Genomic DNA, 18098 nt, shown 5'->3' with positions numbered 1-18098 from the left:
AAATTTTTTTATAGTGTATTCCATACATATTGTTTAAAACAAAAATTTTAAATTATTAAATTAATTTAAAAGTTAAATTAATAATAAATAATAAAAAATCATGTCTTTACAAGGGTAGCAATTCGATCGTTTATAGTACGTTTGAAGCACCTTATAATTAAAGTTGTCATAAACTATAAAATTTGAATGAGATCGACAATAAATCGAAATCGTTTAGATATTTTTTTAGTACAAAATTTTTCATCTATTTATAATGTATTTTTTTATTTGACAAAATTTATTATTCAATTTTTATTTGACAAACTTTTTATTTGATTATTATTATTATTATTATTGCATGTGTTATTTTATTGTTCACTATTATACTTTATGTAATACAACCATCAATATATATTAACAAATAAAAATTTAAAACTTTTCACCACAATAATTGCAAACTTTAAAAATTTTATAGTATAAGAATTGTTCCATATTAGTAAATTTTAAAAAAAATGAACTATTGTTTAGAAAAAAAAAATAAAGAAATTCAAATTATTAAATTAATTTAAAATCTTAAATTAAAAAAAAAAATCATACTTTTGAAAGGATTGAACTCATGTCATTGTACTTGATATACAATAATTTTACCTCTTACACTATTATTATATTATTGGTTGTATTGATTATGGTAGGATTAAATAACTTGAATATTTTGTACTTTTCTAGCTACAATTATTGTGTTAAGTAGAAAATAAAATTAATTAAAAATAAATATATAAATTTCAAATTAAAAAAAAATAATTAATTGAAAATTATAACTAGTCATAAGATAAATAAGTAAAAAAAAAAAGTTTGGAGTTAGGTTTGGAGTTTGTTAGTCGAACTTGTAATTAATAATATTCAAGATTAAATATAAATAAAAAATATATTAATTTTGGTGTAGTTTTCAAGAGTTGATTTGAGCCATTGGATTAAATCAAAGGCTATAAATTACTATCCCTATTGATAGGTAAAAATTACAATACCTATTGTATTAGCTCCCTTTTAAGAATGGAGTTTGATATTAATACTTTTTTAAACATAATTGTTAAAAATAAGAAAGATAATTATAACCCATAAATTTTAACGGATTAAGTACCCACACTTAATATTTTTATATATAGGGATAATTTTGTCACGTGATGTACTTTCACGGAATGTATTTCGTGGTATATTAGATAGGTGGTACATTAGATGGGTGTCAGGGTACGTTATTATTTTTTAACCCTAGATCAATCTCAATCCTCAGATCAAATAAATGTCTCATCTCATCTCACGGTTGTCGTACATCACGGAACACATTCCGTGAAAGTACAATGACAGGACAAAATCATGTCCCTATATATATATAAATATATAGATTTATAGCAGACAGCAGCAAAGGATAAGAGGTAGCTAGATATAGAGTACTGCCTAATAATAAACTCAAAATCTTGGAGGACATGCATCCAAGTGAAGTGATATTATTGATGATGACGATTATTGACGACTAGTACTGTACTTTATGTCCATTTATAGTACTCCTCCTCACTATGCTATAAATACATACTAAATTTGGGCATATGTACATACTTGATATTTGATTCCCCCAAAGCTGATTATTATTATTATTATTATTTTATACTGTTAATTTATTTTCTTTGCGGCTGATGAGAATGTTTATCTTGAGAACATTGAATGGTATGTGTATACAAATACATTAATGCGTACGTATTTTAAATGATTGACTGTATTTGGCTCAGAATTAGAAAATTTGAGCTGCGCAAAGAGGATATGGTCGATACTAGCTGTAAACTAGGTGCTATTATATAAAACGACAACAAAGTCAGGGATTTTTTCTAAGTCCCTATATATGTGCCCAATTTATTAGTAAATTATATCTGTTATTATATTCAACCATTGGCCTGTTAATTTACCATTTCGATGTTCTTCAGTCAGTTTGTTTCCATGCCAGGAAGGATTGACCAAGAAGATTGTAGCCATTTTATTGTCGTTTCTAGCTTTTCAAATCATCTTACTGTCGTTTGTATTATCATTATCGTTAGTGGATTAAGAAAGGAAAAAAACTTCACTTATAAAAAAATGAAAAGGGAAAAATCGCTTCAAAAATTCTTTATAAACGTCGACAGCAGGGTTCGAACCTGCGCGGGCGAAGCCCAACAGATTTCAAGTCTGTCTCCTTAACCACTCGGACATATCGACCATGTCGCAATGTGTTGCTTACTTATATAATGATTCATAACATCATAAATACTTAAAATTTTAAAATTATAAGCAACATAAATTCTATAATTGTTTTAATAGCATAAATATCTATTATTTATAACTTTAATTTTCGTTCAATTTTATTAGTGTCTTAAACAAGACATACATAAGAACTATATTCTAAATTATTAGGTTTAGATAGAAGTATGTAGTATTAATTTCTTTTAAATCTTTTTTTAATAAATTCAAAACAGAATTTATACTGACTAAACTAGATAAAAATTACAGTTTTACTAATTTAGGATACTTATGCCACTAAAAAAAAATTATTCAGTTTATGCTAACTACAAACTCAAAACTTTAAGTATTTATGGCGTAATTTTCTTTTTATTTAATATGGTGCTTTATATTATTATAAAATAATTTAGCATAATTGATTAAACTCTATATCTATATTTAATTGTTAATTTATATAATAGAATTTGACACAAAATATATATAACATGGCTAAATTTTGACTACAACAAATATGTCACATTTTTTATTCGCTCATTTACCAATATAATTTACAAGGTTAAACATTTTATTATTTAATAATTTTAAAGGAAATTTGCGGTATAAATATCTATTTTGTTCAATTTATTGCTATTAAATACCCAAAATTTAAAAATAGTGGCAAAAGTGCTCAAATCCTCAATTTCTATTATTTCTGTTAGTACCTATTTTAACAGTTCTGTTAAGTCCTCCAATAATGCCACATGTTGATTTCCAATTGGTATATTATTATTAAAAATTATTATAATAATTTTAAAATGAAAAATAAATAAAATAAAATATTTTTTTCTTTCTACTCTCTCTTCTCCGTCTCTTCAATTTTCTCGTTCTCGATTTTCCTCTCGCCCAACTTCTAACCAGCCCAGGGCTCTCTCAGGCCACCGACAACCCAAACGGAGGCCACTTCTATTTTTTCTTCTTTTGATAGATATCTTTATATATTAAAAGTGTCTATCTAACAGTATTTCTTGATTTAACAGAATATACCTTAAAAATAAAAGAATATTCTGTTAAATTTAACGATGTTAATAGGTTTGATCTCCCGTTAACAAATAAACCAAATAATTAAACCCAAAAAATTAAACAATCTTTTTATAAATTAAAAAAAAATCATCTTAGTCACATATCTCTCTAACAAACCGTAAAATATTTGAGATTTTACGAATAAGTCCTCCGTTAACCCTAAGTAAAAGAAAAATATAACCAATCAATAAATCTTCTAACCCTAAACTATCAAAAACTAATCACATCGTTCTGATCCTAATTTCTCTCTCAATAACAATATTTTCGTCTCTCAGCCCTCTCTACGTTTTCCCTTTTAGCGCTCCGGTGGGGGAAAGAGTAGCTTTGGTTGCTCTATGGTCAGTGATGGTCCGAGTTCGGCAAGCAGTGGAGAGGTCTGGTCGAACGGCGAAAGAGATCCGTGTTGTGGCTGTTTCCAAAACCAAGCCCCTTTCTCTCATCCGTCAGGTCTATGACTCCGGCCATAGATGCTTTGGTGAAAACTACGTTCAGGAGATTCTCGAGAAAGCTCCTCAGGTCTCCCTCTACAAATATATATATATATATAATATTTTCAAGTTTTTTTTTTTCTTTTTAACATGTTGGGCTTTGTATGAACAAAAATACTTTTTTTGATCTTTTTGTTTTGTTTTTGAACAGCTTCCTGATGACATAGAATGGCATTTTATTGGACATTTACAGAGCAACAAAGTGAAATCTCTTCTAAGTCTGTTCAGTTTTTCTTCAAATCATAATATAAACTTTAATTGATTTAACAGTTGGAATGTTAGCCTTATAATTAAAGTGAAGCTATGATTTGAACGATCATTTTAATGGTAAAAATGTTGGGTTTGATTATTCCAAATCTTAAATATTTTATGTACTTTTGGGCAGTTTGTAATTTGTAACTCTAAAATAAAAACTTTGTTGTTATAGAGCAGAAAGGTTTAATTTTGAGGATATAATGCTTAAAAAATTGTAATACAGATCTTATATTTGCTTTTTTATTTTCCTATTAGTACATTAGGGTATGATTTTTAGGCCATAGATTTATTTATTTTTTGCAGCTGGAGTTCCTAATATAAGCATGCTTGAGGGTGTGCACAGTGAGAAGTCCCTATTGGGCATAGATTAGCACTTGGAACTTTGAGTTTGAAGAAATATTAAATATATAGGTAAGTACGACCCATTCTCGTTTCTCCTCTTCTTAAAGTCCCAAAATAACTAAAATAATATCCCACCGAACTCCACTTAAAAATTAAAATTACCTTTTATATTATTATATAAATATAAATTTAATTATAATCAAGGGTCTCGTGGATATTGGTAAATAATTTACAATGTTATTATTAATGAGAAGTCTCGTGGGTGTGTGAGTGTGTGGGAGATGTATAGCGGGATGAGTTGAAATCCCTATCATAATATTTGAATAGCAATGTGTATATTATTGGTTTATATACACAATTATGACATTCTTAACAATTAGTTATATAAAACATATCGTTTATAAAATAATTTACAATTAGTTACTGAATTCTTAAACAAAAACTACTAGAACTTACATAAAACTAATATTTACGTGGCTCGCCACGTAACTCTCATCTAGTATACATATATATATATATATGGGTGCACTCTTAATGGGTATTACCCATGAATGGGTAAAATTACAAAATTTTGAGTTTTTATGCTTAATTTTTTTATCTAATTAAAAATATCTTTCATTTTTATATCACATGGACTGAGATTGTCCCATCGGTAAAAAAAAAATTAAAAAAAGTTTTTTAGTAAGAAAAATAAGAAAAGAAAAAGTTGAGTTTGAGTTAAATATTTTTGTATGAACATATTTTTGATATAGTGTAAAAAGAGATATTTTTTGATATTTTTTATAATTAAGTAGTTAAATTAAGCATAGAAATTCAAATTTGTGATTTCATTATTCGTAATTAGATCAAAATTCGATGGTTTGATATTTTTAAAATTAATATTTGTAATTAAATTTGTTTAGTAACCATTCATGGGTAATACCCATTAAGAAGTGTTCTATATATATATATACTAGTAAAAAATTACGTGCGAAGCACGTATACTAAATTTTATGTTAGGTATTTTTTATTTTATTTAAAAACGATACAATTAATAATTGAAGAAAAAATATATTAGTTATTAGGTGAGATTATTATTATCTATATATAAATAATGTAATTTATAATTTTAACAATAAAAAGTAAATACTGGATGCAATAAATTAGTGTTTAAGAAAGCTTAATAATTTAACTGTAATATGTTCTTAAGATTATCCAAAACTAAACTAAAAATTTATGTTCAAATGCTAAAGAAAACACAACTTAAATATGTGTAAAATAAAAAAAAAATTAAAAATCAATCTCTAAATTGTTGATAATTGAAGATAATATCTTTCTAAAAAGTTATAGATAAGAAAAATAAAAATACTCGTAATAAGTGGATTTTAATCTTTCTTCGCTTTGAAAGAGACAGTGTAATATTTGTATTTTGAACTTTATATTCTAACTGGGTTCGCATATAATTGGATTGTCCATTTTTTTGTAAATAAATTGTATGTGGTAGTGTCGACAAAGTGACAGTATTCCTGCAAATAGTTATTTATTATCATTTAAGATGATACGACATGGTGTGAATAATTAATTTAATTAAAAAAATCTACTTAAGACAAGTAGAATTATTTTATTTATTTAAAACTACATCGTATAAGATTATTAGCCTTCAAAATGTAGAATAGCAAAGTTCCAAAGATCCGTGACTCCATACACCACACAAAAACCTTGACGAGGAATCCAGCCATACGTGGTGCTAACACAAACAAAACCAGAGACATAGTCAATTAACTTTCACTTCAGACAATACATACTTGACTTATTTCTTTCTCTCTTTCCCAATTAATTAATTCACTACGTTATACAATACATCATAATTATCCATTTGTTAATTAATTAATGAATGATACTAATGGTCATACTAATATTCATTAGTATTGTTTTTTTTTATACACATGATGTAGGATTTTTGACAAGTCTGGGTTGGTTGCTTTTAAATAAAAAGGGATCATAATCATTAGTCATATACATCTCAATCAAAGTATACCCGATTGCTTCAATGCCTTCTCAAAGTCTTCCTCACTATTATTGACCTGCAATTAATTGAAGTGGCAAACACAAAATTAGACTCTAAACACACATATTGTTAGTTTTATTTAAAGTTTGATTTTTTTTTTTAGATTTTTTCTATTTATATTGCTTAAGCAATAGTGCTTATGTATCTAAATCTTTGTTAAACTTAGGCCTATTAAAAAAGTTTTAGAAAAAGAAAAAAGTTATTAAAAAACATAAGAAAAAATTATATTGTCCAAATAATTTTTAGATGCTATATAGTTTGATCGTGACACAACAAATAATCATATATAATTAATTGTTATCACGTTTGAGAGTAATGTCATTCTTCTATGGAAGGTACTTGAATTCAATTTTCTGAAGTAAGACTTTTGCCCTTTGATACCATAAAAAACTCAAGAATGAATCTTAATTAGTATAAAAAAAGTACGTCGACCAAGAAAAAATAAACTATTGACCTATTATCCCTCTATAGCTAACCACATGAGCACTCTAATTAATCAAATAAACCTTGACTACTTTACAAATATCACTACATGAGCACTCTAGTTAATAAAAATTTTGTACTACTCAATTGAAAACAACGTCGTGTTTGATTGTGATGATAAGTTAAGGGAAAGAGTTACGTCGAGCTTTAATGATTGTAATGAACGTAATGAACTCATTATTAGAACTACGTGTTAATTAATCAAGGATAGCTTAATTCTTTTTGTGTGAATATAAGTGGAGATGATTATTTGTTTATATAATCTATTTAGGATTGTGGTAAAGGAAATATCGTTGTGATTAGATCTTAAAATTGGTTTTTTGCTCTTGAATTATGTGAGAGTTCTAGATGAAAGAGTACAAAGAATATGTTCGTGTGTTAATGATAATAATAAGAATTATATGGATTCATATAATATCTTGCTATTTGACTTTTTTTTTTTTGGCTTTCTTCGTCAAATATAATATCTTGCTAAGATTTCTCTCTTTTCATCTTAGTTTTTTTGGCCTTATTAGTTTGATTTCTTCAAATATCAGTTCAAATATTAATTGGATTTGTTTTATTATTATTTTATTATATATAAATTTTCTTTTTAAATGGGTTGTGATTCTCGAATATTTAATATCAGTTCAAATACTAATGGGATTTGTTTTATTATTATTTTATTATATATAAATAATATTTTATTATTTTATTAAATAAAAATAAAAAGTCACCCATGAATTTCTCATAAACCAAGAATTTCAGTTATATAGACACACTTTATATAGAATAGATATATACTAGGAGAAAGTTACGTGCAAGGCACGTATACTTAGTTTTAGTTTTATGTTAGGTACTATATAATTTAATTAGAAATTATACAAAAAATAATCATATATATATTTTAATTTATTAATATGGTCTAAATGACTCTTTTAATATAAAGTAATTAATTTATCATAAAACTCATATTACTACCCGATCTATAAATGAGCACTACTATTAAATTGGTTTTTCGGTTTATAACTATCTTTTATATTATTTCTTATCGGTTCCTCAAATTGTTGGATAAAAATGCAGAACTTTAAATGATGATTTATAACTATTGAGAAAAGTCACTTTAAATAACGGTTTACAACTATTGGAAAAAGTCACTTTAAGTGACTGTTTATAACTGTTGGGAAAGACTTCTATCAAATAGTAACAGACAGAAAAAGTTACTTTAAATGACGGTTTATAATTGTCAAAAAAGTCACTCTATTTATATTGCATTAATAATATATCATTCATATTCATGACAAAACCTTCTTACTTCTTAGCATTTGAACCAAATTGGTATTCATCCATTAACAAAACTGACTATAAAATGTTAAACTAAGTTGGCTTATGAGTAGATCATACCTAAAGAATAAAAATCATAATCTATCAATACAACATGTATTGGTATTGGATATATTTTTACCAGTATGTATTAAGCAATTTTTGCCAAGTTCAAGCTTATACATATCATCATCTTCAACAAAATGTACATGACCAAAAGAAAAGAAAGAAAGGAAAAAAAAATATTATAAGAGTAAAATAGTAGTGTTATCTATTTCACTTCTTAAATGAAAAGTGAGATAAGAAAATTTTTACCTCAATTTGTTGTGAGGAGGAGCTTGGCTCCTGAACCACTTCCTCACCTATATCCTTCTCAACTTTATAGTTATTCTCTTGTGTTTCACTTGCTGCAGCTGGTCCATTGTTGTGAGATGGTGTGCCTTCAAGTTCATAGTAGTCGTTTTCAACATTAGACATCCTTAGAGAACATAGTATTCATCAGCTGTGCTTAATCCCATCTTTGTAATGATTACTTGAAGCTTAGTTCCCATAATTAATATTGTCTACAATTTGTGAAATTACTATATTGATCATCATCAATGAATTTATATTACCATAAGAGTTGGGTTTTAAACAAGGAAGAAATTAATTAGAATATGATTAATCATAGCATCTGTACTAGTTGTTCGTGCATTTGTGTCGTACTTACAATTAAAAGTAGAAATGGCAGCCACAATGAAAAGTATAGTCCTATTAGAAAAGAACAATATTTCTCAATCAGTGATGAAATAGTAAATTGATAATCAAGAGAGTGTAATATATATGTTTTAATAATAATAGAACAAAGTGTCCAATACCATATGTGTTGGACAGTAGAAACAACACTATAACGAACTAAATTATTGAGATGCATAAATTTAACAACTCCTTAATACTTACCATATCGTGTCGAAAATATAATCTATTAGAATCCTATATACACATTCACCATAACCTTGCAACATAAAACACAAAGGAGATATGGAGCTTAGAATTTTCATAAGCAACAAATTTAAGCTCTAAACACATACAATCAAAAACCAAACTACTCTATATCTCATACAAAAACCTAATCACATAATCACACATAAAACTTATTAGTATATGATGAATGCTAACAAATAAATAAGACAACTTCCTGGAAGAAAAAAAATATACATGTGCACCATGATTCATTTGATCAATATTTTATGGCTCACAAAGTTAAGAGGTTGTGTATACTTCCCAACCTTCCTAATAAAAAAAATCACTGATTCAAAAGGATGAGTAGGAATTAAAGCATGAATGAAAATTAATGAGATAAAAATTCATTTATTCGGTCACGTTTAATTGTGTTTTCAAGAGTAAAAAAAAGTTAGAAGCAAAACGATTTAACAAGCTCCCGAAAAATCCTATGTTGTAGGTACAGAGTATGGATGCTAAAGAAGCTCTACCACTCCATAAAGAAAAAACTTATTACAAATACTTAATTATGTACCAATTAACAAAATAAAAAAATTCATGATAATGATAAGCTAAAAATGAACTGAAACTTAAATAAAAGTTCACTTCTTAATAGGTAAACCTCTCAAAATTCTATAACTAATAGACCAAACTAATTAGAAATCATATAATTAACAATTGTTACAAGTGAAAATTAATTTTGACCAAACAAATGAATATTAACAATTACGTAGTTGTCTTATGAATCGCCTCTTGTAGATCATCTACAGTGGCCTGAAGAAACAACATAAAAATTAAATAAACACAAAATCAAAGTCTCTAGGAAAATTTCAAGTATACTAAATAAACACAACTCTGCGTTTTAATTTCTCATTCCAGCTAATTGATATTATACTCGGTAATTAACAATTAATAGTGTCACAAGTCTATACAATCATATTTTCGTACATACTTACATTTGGCCAACAATTCTATTCATAAGGTCATCATATTGTATATTAAGATCCTATAGCAGATGCTAAGACTCACCTACATTTGAAACTCTTCCCACATGCCAAATTTGACAGAAAAAGACACCACCTTTAGCGTGAACACCATCAACAAGGCTTTCGAGCTTCAACATGCTCTTTTGTCCAAATACCAGGTGTATCAGGGTACTTATATATAATAGAACCACACACAAATATTTTACAACTTTCAAGTGAGTAGAAAGCATGAATTTAAAATAAAAGTACTTGCAATAAATAGATCAGTAGAATTACCCTTGAGCAGTATCAAAAACTCCAGTTGCTTCTGAAATGAGAAGACCCCCATTGGAGGTTCTTTGGGAGTAGTACATGTTAATTCCATTTTTGCAAAAATATTTTATTATTTCCTATTAATTTCGGCTGGTATGTGCTTAATATAGTTTCCTATTTTGTGTATTCAAACTTGGAAGGAAAGTTGTCTAGCTTTCCTATTTTTGGAAAAAAAGGTAAAAATGGTAAGTTTGGTTACCCATTTCGTTTTTATCTAACCAGCTGTATAATCTGATCTTGTGTTGAGTTTTCCATTTTCTCAGATCAGATTTCTTGAAGAGAAAACTGGAGCTAAACTTTCCTTTTCTATACAAGGAAAGTTGTAGTTACTGCCCACGATTCTGTAGGTACAGAAACAGAAATTTCTGGACTGATTGAAGAATTATTTTAGGGAAGTTTCTAGTGGGCTGAGGTCTTGTTCAGACCGAATGTAAGCTGTCAATAAGACGTATATTCACTATAAATACATCTTATAGTAGCTAGGTTTATTATCTCTTTCATTCACTTTCAAATCTTTAGGAAAGAGTGTCTTTGTTATGTAGAGAAGAGTTGTTCTACTCTTACTCTGTTTATTTGTTGTTTGTATTGTCTTGAGTCTGTATTCAAGTCTACAACGAAGAAGAACATCAGTGCACCTTCGGGAGAAGGGTATTTACAAGCTTTCGGGAGATTGCTTTTGAAGTCTTGCATCGGGAGGATACAAGCACACCTTCGGGAGAAGGGTTTTACAAGCTTTTGGGAGATTACTTTTGAAGTCTTGCGTCGGGAGGATACAAGCACACCTTCGGGAGAAGGGTTTTACAAGCTTTCGGGAGATTGCTTTTGAAGTCTTGCATCGGGATGATACAAGCACACAACCTTCGGGAGATGGTTGTATAGGCTTTCGGGAGATAGCCTTTAAGCCTTGAATCGGGAGGATTCAAGCACTCTTCAAGGTGATCGAAGGGAGTTCGAGCTCTTGGAGTTTTATCAAGATTCGGTTAGTAGGTGGAATACATCAAGCTTGCGACATACAATAAGAGGGAGTCTATTTATGCATAAGTCAATTACTTTGTATTTTTGATACCGATCTAATGAATCTTATCTCTGGGCGTGGTCCCGTGGACTAGTAACAATCTGAAAGGATTGTTGAAACTACGTACAAAAATCTTGTGTGTTTTTACTTTTATGCACTGTTTGTTTTTCTGGGTTTCTCTGGAGTTAATGAGTTGTATTTTGTAACTACGAAAAAACTGTTTTCAGTACCAATTTCATTATTCCGCATTTAATTAATCACTTAATTAAATAATCAAACTGGGAATATTAAAACACAGAATTTCAGTACAAAATGGCATGTGGTTGAGGGACATTGTTGTTGCAAGTTATTTTACCAGAAACTTAGATCTACTCACAAGTATGTTGATTTAACAACCTAAATATGAACTTCTAAAACGATAGAAAATTAAACACATAAGAATATCAGAAATCTTACATTGGGTGCAACGGAATATATGTCTCCTCCCACTCAGATCTCTAACCCTTGATTCCTTTCTGTAGCAGAGTATAATCAAGATCTGAGCCCGATAGTCCTTCTTTGTTGTTTCTGAATTCTACACAGCCTTCCTCACTATGATTGAGGTATTACTTGATGTGTGTGGGCACTACTCTAGCACTTATAGATTTGGAAACAGTGAAGGAATAGAGAGAGAGAGAGGGTGGCGGCTCAGAGAGAATTTTCAGAGAGAAAATTCTGTCAGAATAATGTTGTGTATCAGATGTATAGTTATTTTCAACTTTGAAGCCTTTCCCTTCTATTTATAGAAGACCACCCAGGGCTATGATTGACATTTAAAATTAAAAAAATCAAAGAGAAAAGGAAGCTTAAGTGGCCGGCCTAGGCATTGTGGAAACAAGGCTTGCCACTTTTCCAACTTTCCTTTTCCTACACTGATAGTTTCCTGTTTTGTCAAAAACTGCCAATTCCTTTGTTCAACCACATAAATGTCAAATCTAATTATTTAATAATTAAAATTAATTATCAAATAATATATTGTCATTTATTTTATTAATAATGAAACTAATTAAAGTTTCCTAATTAATAAATATGCCCTTAAAAATCTCTATTTACTGTTTTGCCCTTAATAAGTGATAAATTCTCAAATAGACAAGTCTATCTTGAGAATTTTTAATTGATTAATTAAAATCAATTAAATGAGTCTTACAAGTAATATTATCTCAACTAGTGAGGGGACCATGGGTCTATATATCCGAGTTTCCAATAAGCAGATCTAGAATTTACCACTTAAATTCACTGACTTATTAATTCTTCGTTGAATCCACACATAGAACTCAGAATTGCACTCTCAGTATATATAATGTTCTATATGTTCCACCATATAGACACATCATTAGTTATCCATTGTTATAATCCTAATGTGATCAATGATCCTCTATATGGATGATTTACACCGTAAAGGGACTAAATTACCGTAACACCATACAATGTATTTTATCCTTAAAACACTTAACCCTGTATAAATGATATTTCAACTAAGTGAAATGAGTACTCAATCATTTATCTCGTTTAATTAAGCTCGAAGGAAATCATCCTTTGCTTACTATTCGCCAGATAGAAGCTATAGATTCCATATTTATGTTAGCGCTTCCACTCAATCGCACTACCGTGTTCCCAAAATGTATGTATTTCCCTGACTAAAGATTAGGCTTAACTAACAAATCAAAGAACACGAATAATACTCTTGAAATTGAGCCTAACCATATCAGGATTTCGATCATGTGATCTAGGATCAACTTATGATATTGAATTGAATAGATATTTACGGTAAGTTTCAAAAATCTAATTCAAAGTTCAATATCGGTCCATTCCAATGCATACTCCATGCATCCAACCTGAGCTTTACTTTAACCTATGTTCTGGAAAGAACATAACATTTCTCCAAATGCAAGTAAACTCTGTTGTAGATTGTCATATCAGTAAAACCCAGTGTTCTGATAAATCTAGGAATACTTTATTCACATAGTCATGTTTACTTTCCACTGTGTTGACAACACAATAAACATGATCAAGTATGTGAAAAGGGGTTTGGATGAATTTATAAATCAAATAGACAAACAATTGATTAAGTGAACCAAAACATACACAAATGAATGAAAAAATACTTCTGTTACTTTATTGATATTGAATAATCTGGATTACATTGAAACAGAGTTTTATTTAGGGCATAAAACCCAACAAACTCCCACTTGCACTAATATAAAACAAATCAGTACATTTCAATTAATCCTAAATTCTGACGGTGCTTTTCGAATGAAGTTACTGCCAAGACTTTGGTGAATGGATCAGCTAAGTTATCCTGCGTATCCACTTTCTCCACCAGTACATCCCCTCTTGCCACATATTCTCTGATAATATGATACTTTTTTTCTATATGCTTACTTTTCTTGTGGCTCCGAGGTTCCTTATTGTTGGCTATAGCTCCATTGTTATCACAAAGCAGGACTAGAGGCCTTTCCATTCCAAGAACTACACCGAGACTGGTGAAGAACTTCCTAAGCCAGACAACCTCTTTAGCTGCTTCAGCCGCAGCTATGTATTCTGCCTCCATGGTAGAATCCGAAATCGCAGTTTGTTTAGCACTTCTCCAAACCACTGCTCCACCCCCAAGAGTAAACACCATCCCAGATGTAGATTTCCTGTCTTCAAGACATCCCTGGAAATCTGAGTCTGTATAGCCTAAGGGATTTAAAGCACCACCCTTGTAGACTAATACATAATCTCTTGTACTCTTTAAGTATTTCAAAATATACTTAACAGCATTCCAATGTACCCGTCCTGGATTTGACTGATACCTGCTCACGATTCCAACTGCATAGCAGATGTCAGGTCTAGTGCATAGCATAGCATACATTAGACTTCCAACTGCAGAAGCATAAGGAATTTTGGCCATGTCTTCTATCTCTCGAGGATCAGTAGGACACTGTTCCTTAGATAGACGGATACCATGTCTAGAGGGCATGTTTGCCCCATTGGTATTGGTCATGGAAAATCTCTCTAGAACTTTGTCAATGTAAGTTGTTTGAGAGAGAGCAAGTGATCTGTTCTTTCGGTTTCTGACAATCTGAATACCGAGAACATAGGTTGCCTCACCCAAGTCTTTCATGTCGAATTGAGTGTCAAGCCATTCCTTGATGTGAGTCATTTTCTTGACATTGTTGCCAATGATCAAAATGTCATCAACATAAAGGACCAGGAATACTACTCCTTGAGTTGGTAAATACAAGGTTCATCTTCATTCTGATGAAAGCCGTAGGTTTTGATGATCTCATCAAACCTTTTATTCCATGAGCGAGAAGCTTGCTTAAGTCCATATATGGACCTATTTAATTTGCAAACTTTATTCTCCTGCCCAGGAAGAACATAACCTTCTGGTTGCTCCATATAGATGGTTTCTTCAAGAAGCCCATTAAGAAAGGCTGTCTTGACATCCATTTGCCAAATTTCATAATCTAAAGCGACAGCTATGGAGAGAAGAATTCGGATGGATTTGAGGATGGCAACCGGACTAAAAGTTTCCTCATAGTCCACACCTTCTCTTTGGGTATAACCCTTGGCGACCAGTCTAGCTTTGAAAGTTTCGACTTCGCCTCCAGCACCTCTTTTCTTCTTGTAGACCCATTTACATCCAATTGGACAAAAATCATCAGGTGGTTCTACATATTCCCAGACTTTGTTCTTTTTCATGGAATCCATTTCTGAATCCATACCGACTGACCATCGCTTCCGTTGCGGACTTGCCATTGCCTGTTTATAGGTTAATAGGTCGTCATCAATACCGTCACCAACGACCATATTGATTTCACCATCCAAGCCATAACGAGATGGTTTTGTAGAAATCCTCCCACTACGACGAGGAGCGGTGACCTTCTCAACAGGAGCTTTGGTAGTAGTTTTCTCAGTTGCTACAACTGAGGGAGTGGGATGTTCCTCTTCTTGAGTAGAAGAGGATGGTACATTTGAAGGAACAGTATCTGTGAGCATTTCCTCTAATACAATTTCACTTTTCGGTTTGTTGTCTTTCATATAGTTATCTTCAAGGAAAGTAGCATTTGTAGAAACAAACACTTTGTTATCCTTGTGACTATAGAATTGTCCACCCCTAGTCTCTTTAGAATTTCCGACAAACATGCAAACTTCAGTTCGCGATTCCAGTTTTCCTTCTTTCTTTCTTAAGACGTGAGCAAGGCACCCCCAAATCCTATAATGGCGTAAACTAGGTGTACGACCATTCCATAGTTCGACGGGTGTCTTAGGGACTGCTTTAGATGGTACAACATTTAAAATGTCGTTTGCCATTTGAATAGCATATCCCCAGAAGGACGTAGACAGAGTTGAATAACTCAGCATAGACCTAACCATTTCTAAGAGAGTGCGATTTCTTCTTTCTGCAACTCCATTCTGCTGTGGAGTGCTTGGGGCAGTATATTGGGATTCAATTCCAAGTTCAGTTAAATGATCTTTGAATTGCATATCCATATATTCTCCACCCCTATCAATTCGCAAGATCTTTAATGTTTTACCTAATTGGTTTTGAGCCAAAGCATGAAATCCCTGAAACTTTTCAAACGTTTCAGATTTCTTTTGCATTAGGTAAAGAAAACTATATCTAGAGAAATCGTCAATGAAAGTGACGAAATACTCATAACCTCCTCTGGCTTTTACATTCAGCGGTCCGCAAACATCTGAATGTACTAACCCTAGGGGTTCTTTGGCACGCTCTCCCTTCGCAGAGAAAGAACGTTTGGTCATTTTTCCTTCTAGGCAAGACTCGCAGACTGGCAGTTCTCCTAAGACGACATTTTTCAATGGACCGTCTTTGGTTAGCCTATTGAGTCTATCAAAACCTATATGACCTAAACGTAAATGCCATAGATAAGTTTGATCATCATTATCAATCTCTTTTCTCTTAAGGCTTCTAGGTTTAGCTACATTGAAAAGTTCAGTATTTAGTGAGATTTGAGTATCAGGTCTTAAAACATAAAGCCCTTGTTCCATGTTTGCAACACATATATGAAATCCATTACGAGAAATTGAACAATTTGAACTCGAAAAATTCAATATATAAAATTGTGTCTGTAAACATGAAACACTAAGTTTCTACTAAAATTGGGAATATATAAAACATTCTCTAAAAGTAAAAACTTCTTAGAATTAAACTTGATTCGGGCTGTTCCTCTTGCTTTAACTGATACCAACTCGTCATTTCCAACTTTAAGCTTTAACTCATCTGGGTGAAGATTCTCCCAAGTTTCAAGGAGCTGCAATGAAGAACATACATGGTTAGTAGATCTAGAATCAACAATCCAGGTGGATTTGTCGTTCTCTAAAACACATGATTCAAACACAAAAGCATCACTTTTGTTTGAATTGTCTAGAAGCCTGGGACATTGTTCTTCTTTATGTCCCTTTCCATTACAATTCGCACAAAGAACATGATGTCTGATAATTGTACTTGAAGAAGCAGCTTTGTTAGAGCCCTCATGCTTAGTCTTCTTCCTCTGATTAAAGTTTGCAATACCAGGAGGTCCCATTGCAATCAGATTCCGCTCATGGGCCCTCAACTCAGTCTCGAGTTTGTCCATGTCGGAGGAGTGAGGATTGTTCAATAAGTAATATAGAACAAAACTGTCATACCCCTGAGGAAGACTATAAAGTATGAGTCTTACCCATTGTTCCTTTGATAAATCAATTCCTAGTAGATTTGCCTTTTGGAATTTCAAATTCATCAACAATAGGTGCGAGTTAATGCAACTACCAGGATGCATTTTCACACTATTGAGTTCTTTTGCAAAGATACTAACTAGGAGTGGATCGGGATGAGGGTTATTCATATTGGCACTACAACATATCAATAAACAGAAGTAAGGTTTTGGCTCTATAAATTCATACACAGGTTCAGAAAACAAATAATCACATATGTTATAAAAATACTAAATCTAACATAGTTTATTTTCCAAGGTTTCCAACAAACTAATACAGTGTCCCGTTTAGGCGAGAGTCAAAGCATCATCCATTGAATAGAGTTGTCAATTCATCTAAAATGTCAAACATTCTAGCAACCTTTTATTCGATCAAGATTGGAATTCAGCGTTGTCCCGTTTAGGCGAGAGTCAAGGCAATTCTATCTTATGAGCTTCTACCATTGTTTCGCACTCTTGTAAGTCTTATACAGTCGCCACCATTAGGGTGGTCATAAACCATATAAAAAACTTATAAGAATACTTATCTTTCGAGATTAAACGGCGCTAACTTGCTAATGAACGTTCCTCCATTAGGGAGGATTACTCACTAAAACAATAGCTATGTAAAACCAACAATGGAGATCGAATTTCTCTTGATTAAAGCTCATTATTTAAAAAAAATGTATTTTGTTTAATCATTTATATTCCATATCTCAATAATGAAATATTATAAATTAAAGTAAAAACTTTGATTAAATTTCAAAAATGGAATAATTTTGAAAAATATCTTATTTAAGTTGTTTAGAAAAAATCTAAATACCCAACTTAAAATATTCTTCAATCAATGACTTAATTAAATATTAC

At 30.8% G+C, this 18098-nt stretch overlaps 1 protein-coding gene and 1 non-coding gene across 2 annotated transcripts; one reads left to right on the top strand and one right to left on the bottom strand.

The window, feature by feature from the left end:
- Positions 1-2138: 2138 nt before the first annotated feature.
- Positions 2139-2220, bottom strand: TRNAS-UGA (transfer RNA serine (anticodon UGA)). Its single transcript has one exon. It is a non-coding gene; the product is annotated as a tRNA-Ser (tRNA).
- Positions 2221-3644: 1424 nt separating this feature from the next.
- Positions 3645-4414, top strand: LOC133034515 (uncharacterized). The gene is made up of 3 exons (XM_061109611.1): positions 3645-3816; positions 3940-4006; positions 4347-4414. Exons 1-3 carry the CDS (start codon positions 3646-3648, stop codon positions 4412-4414), a joined length of 306 nt encoding a protein of 101 aa, XP_060965594.1. The 5' UTR covers position 3645.
- Positions 4415-18098: the final 13684 nt, after the last annotated feature.

The sequence above is a fragment of the Cannabis sativa genome, chromosome 2 (genome assembly GCF_029168945.1).
Source record: "Cannabis sativa cultivar Pink pepper isolate KNU-18-1 chromosome 2, ASM2916894v1, whole genome shotgun sequence".
Classification (NCBI taxonomy): Eukaryota; Viridiplantae; Streptophyta; class Magnoliopsida; order Rosales; family Cannabaceae; genus Cannabis; species Cannabis sativa.
Note: the sequence above shows the minus strand (reverse complement) of the source record. Positions and strands in the feature narration are given on the sequence as shown.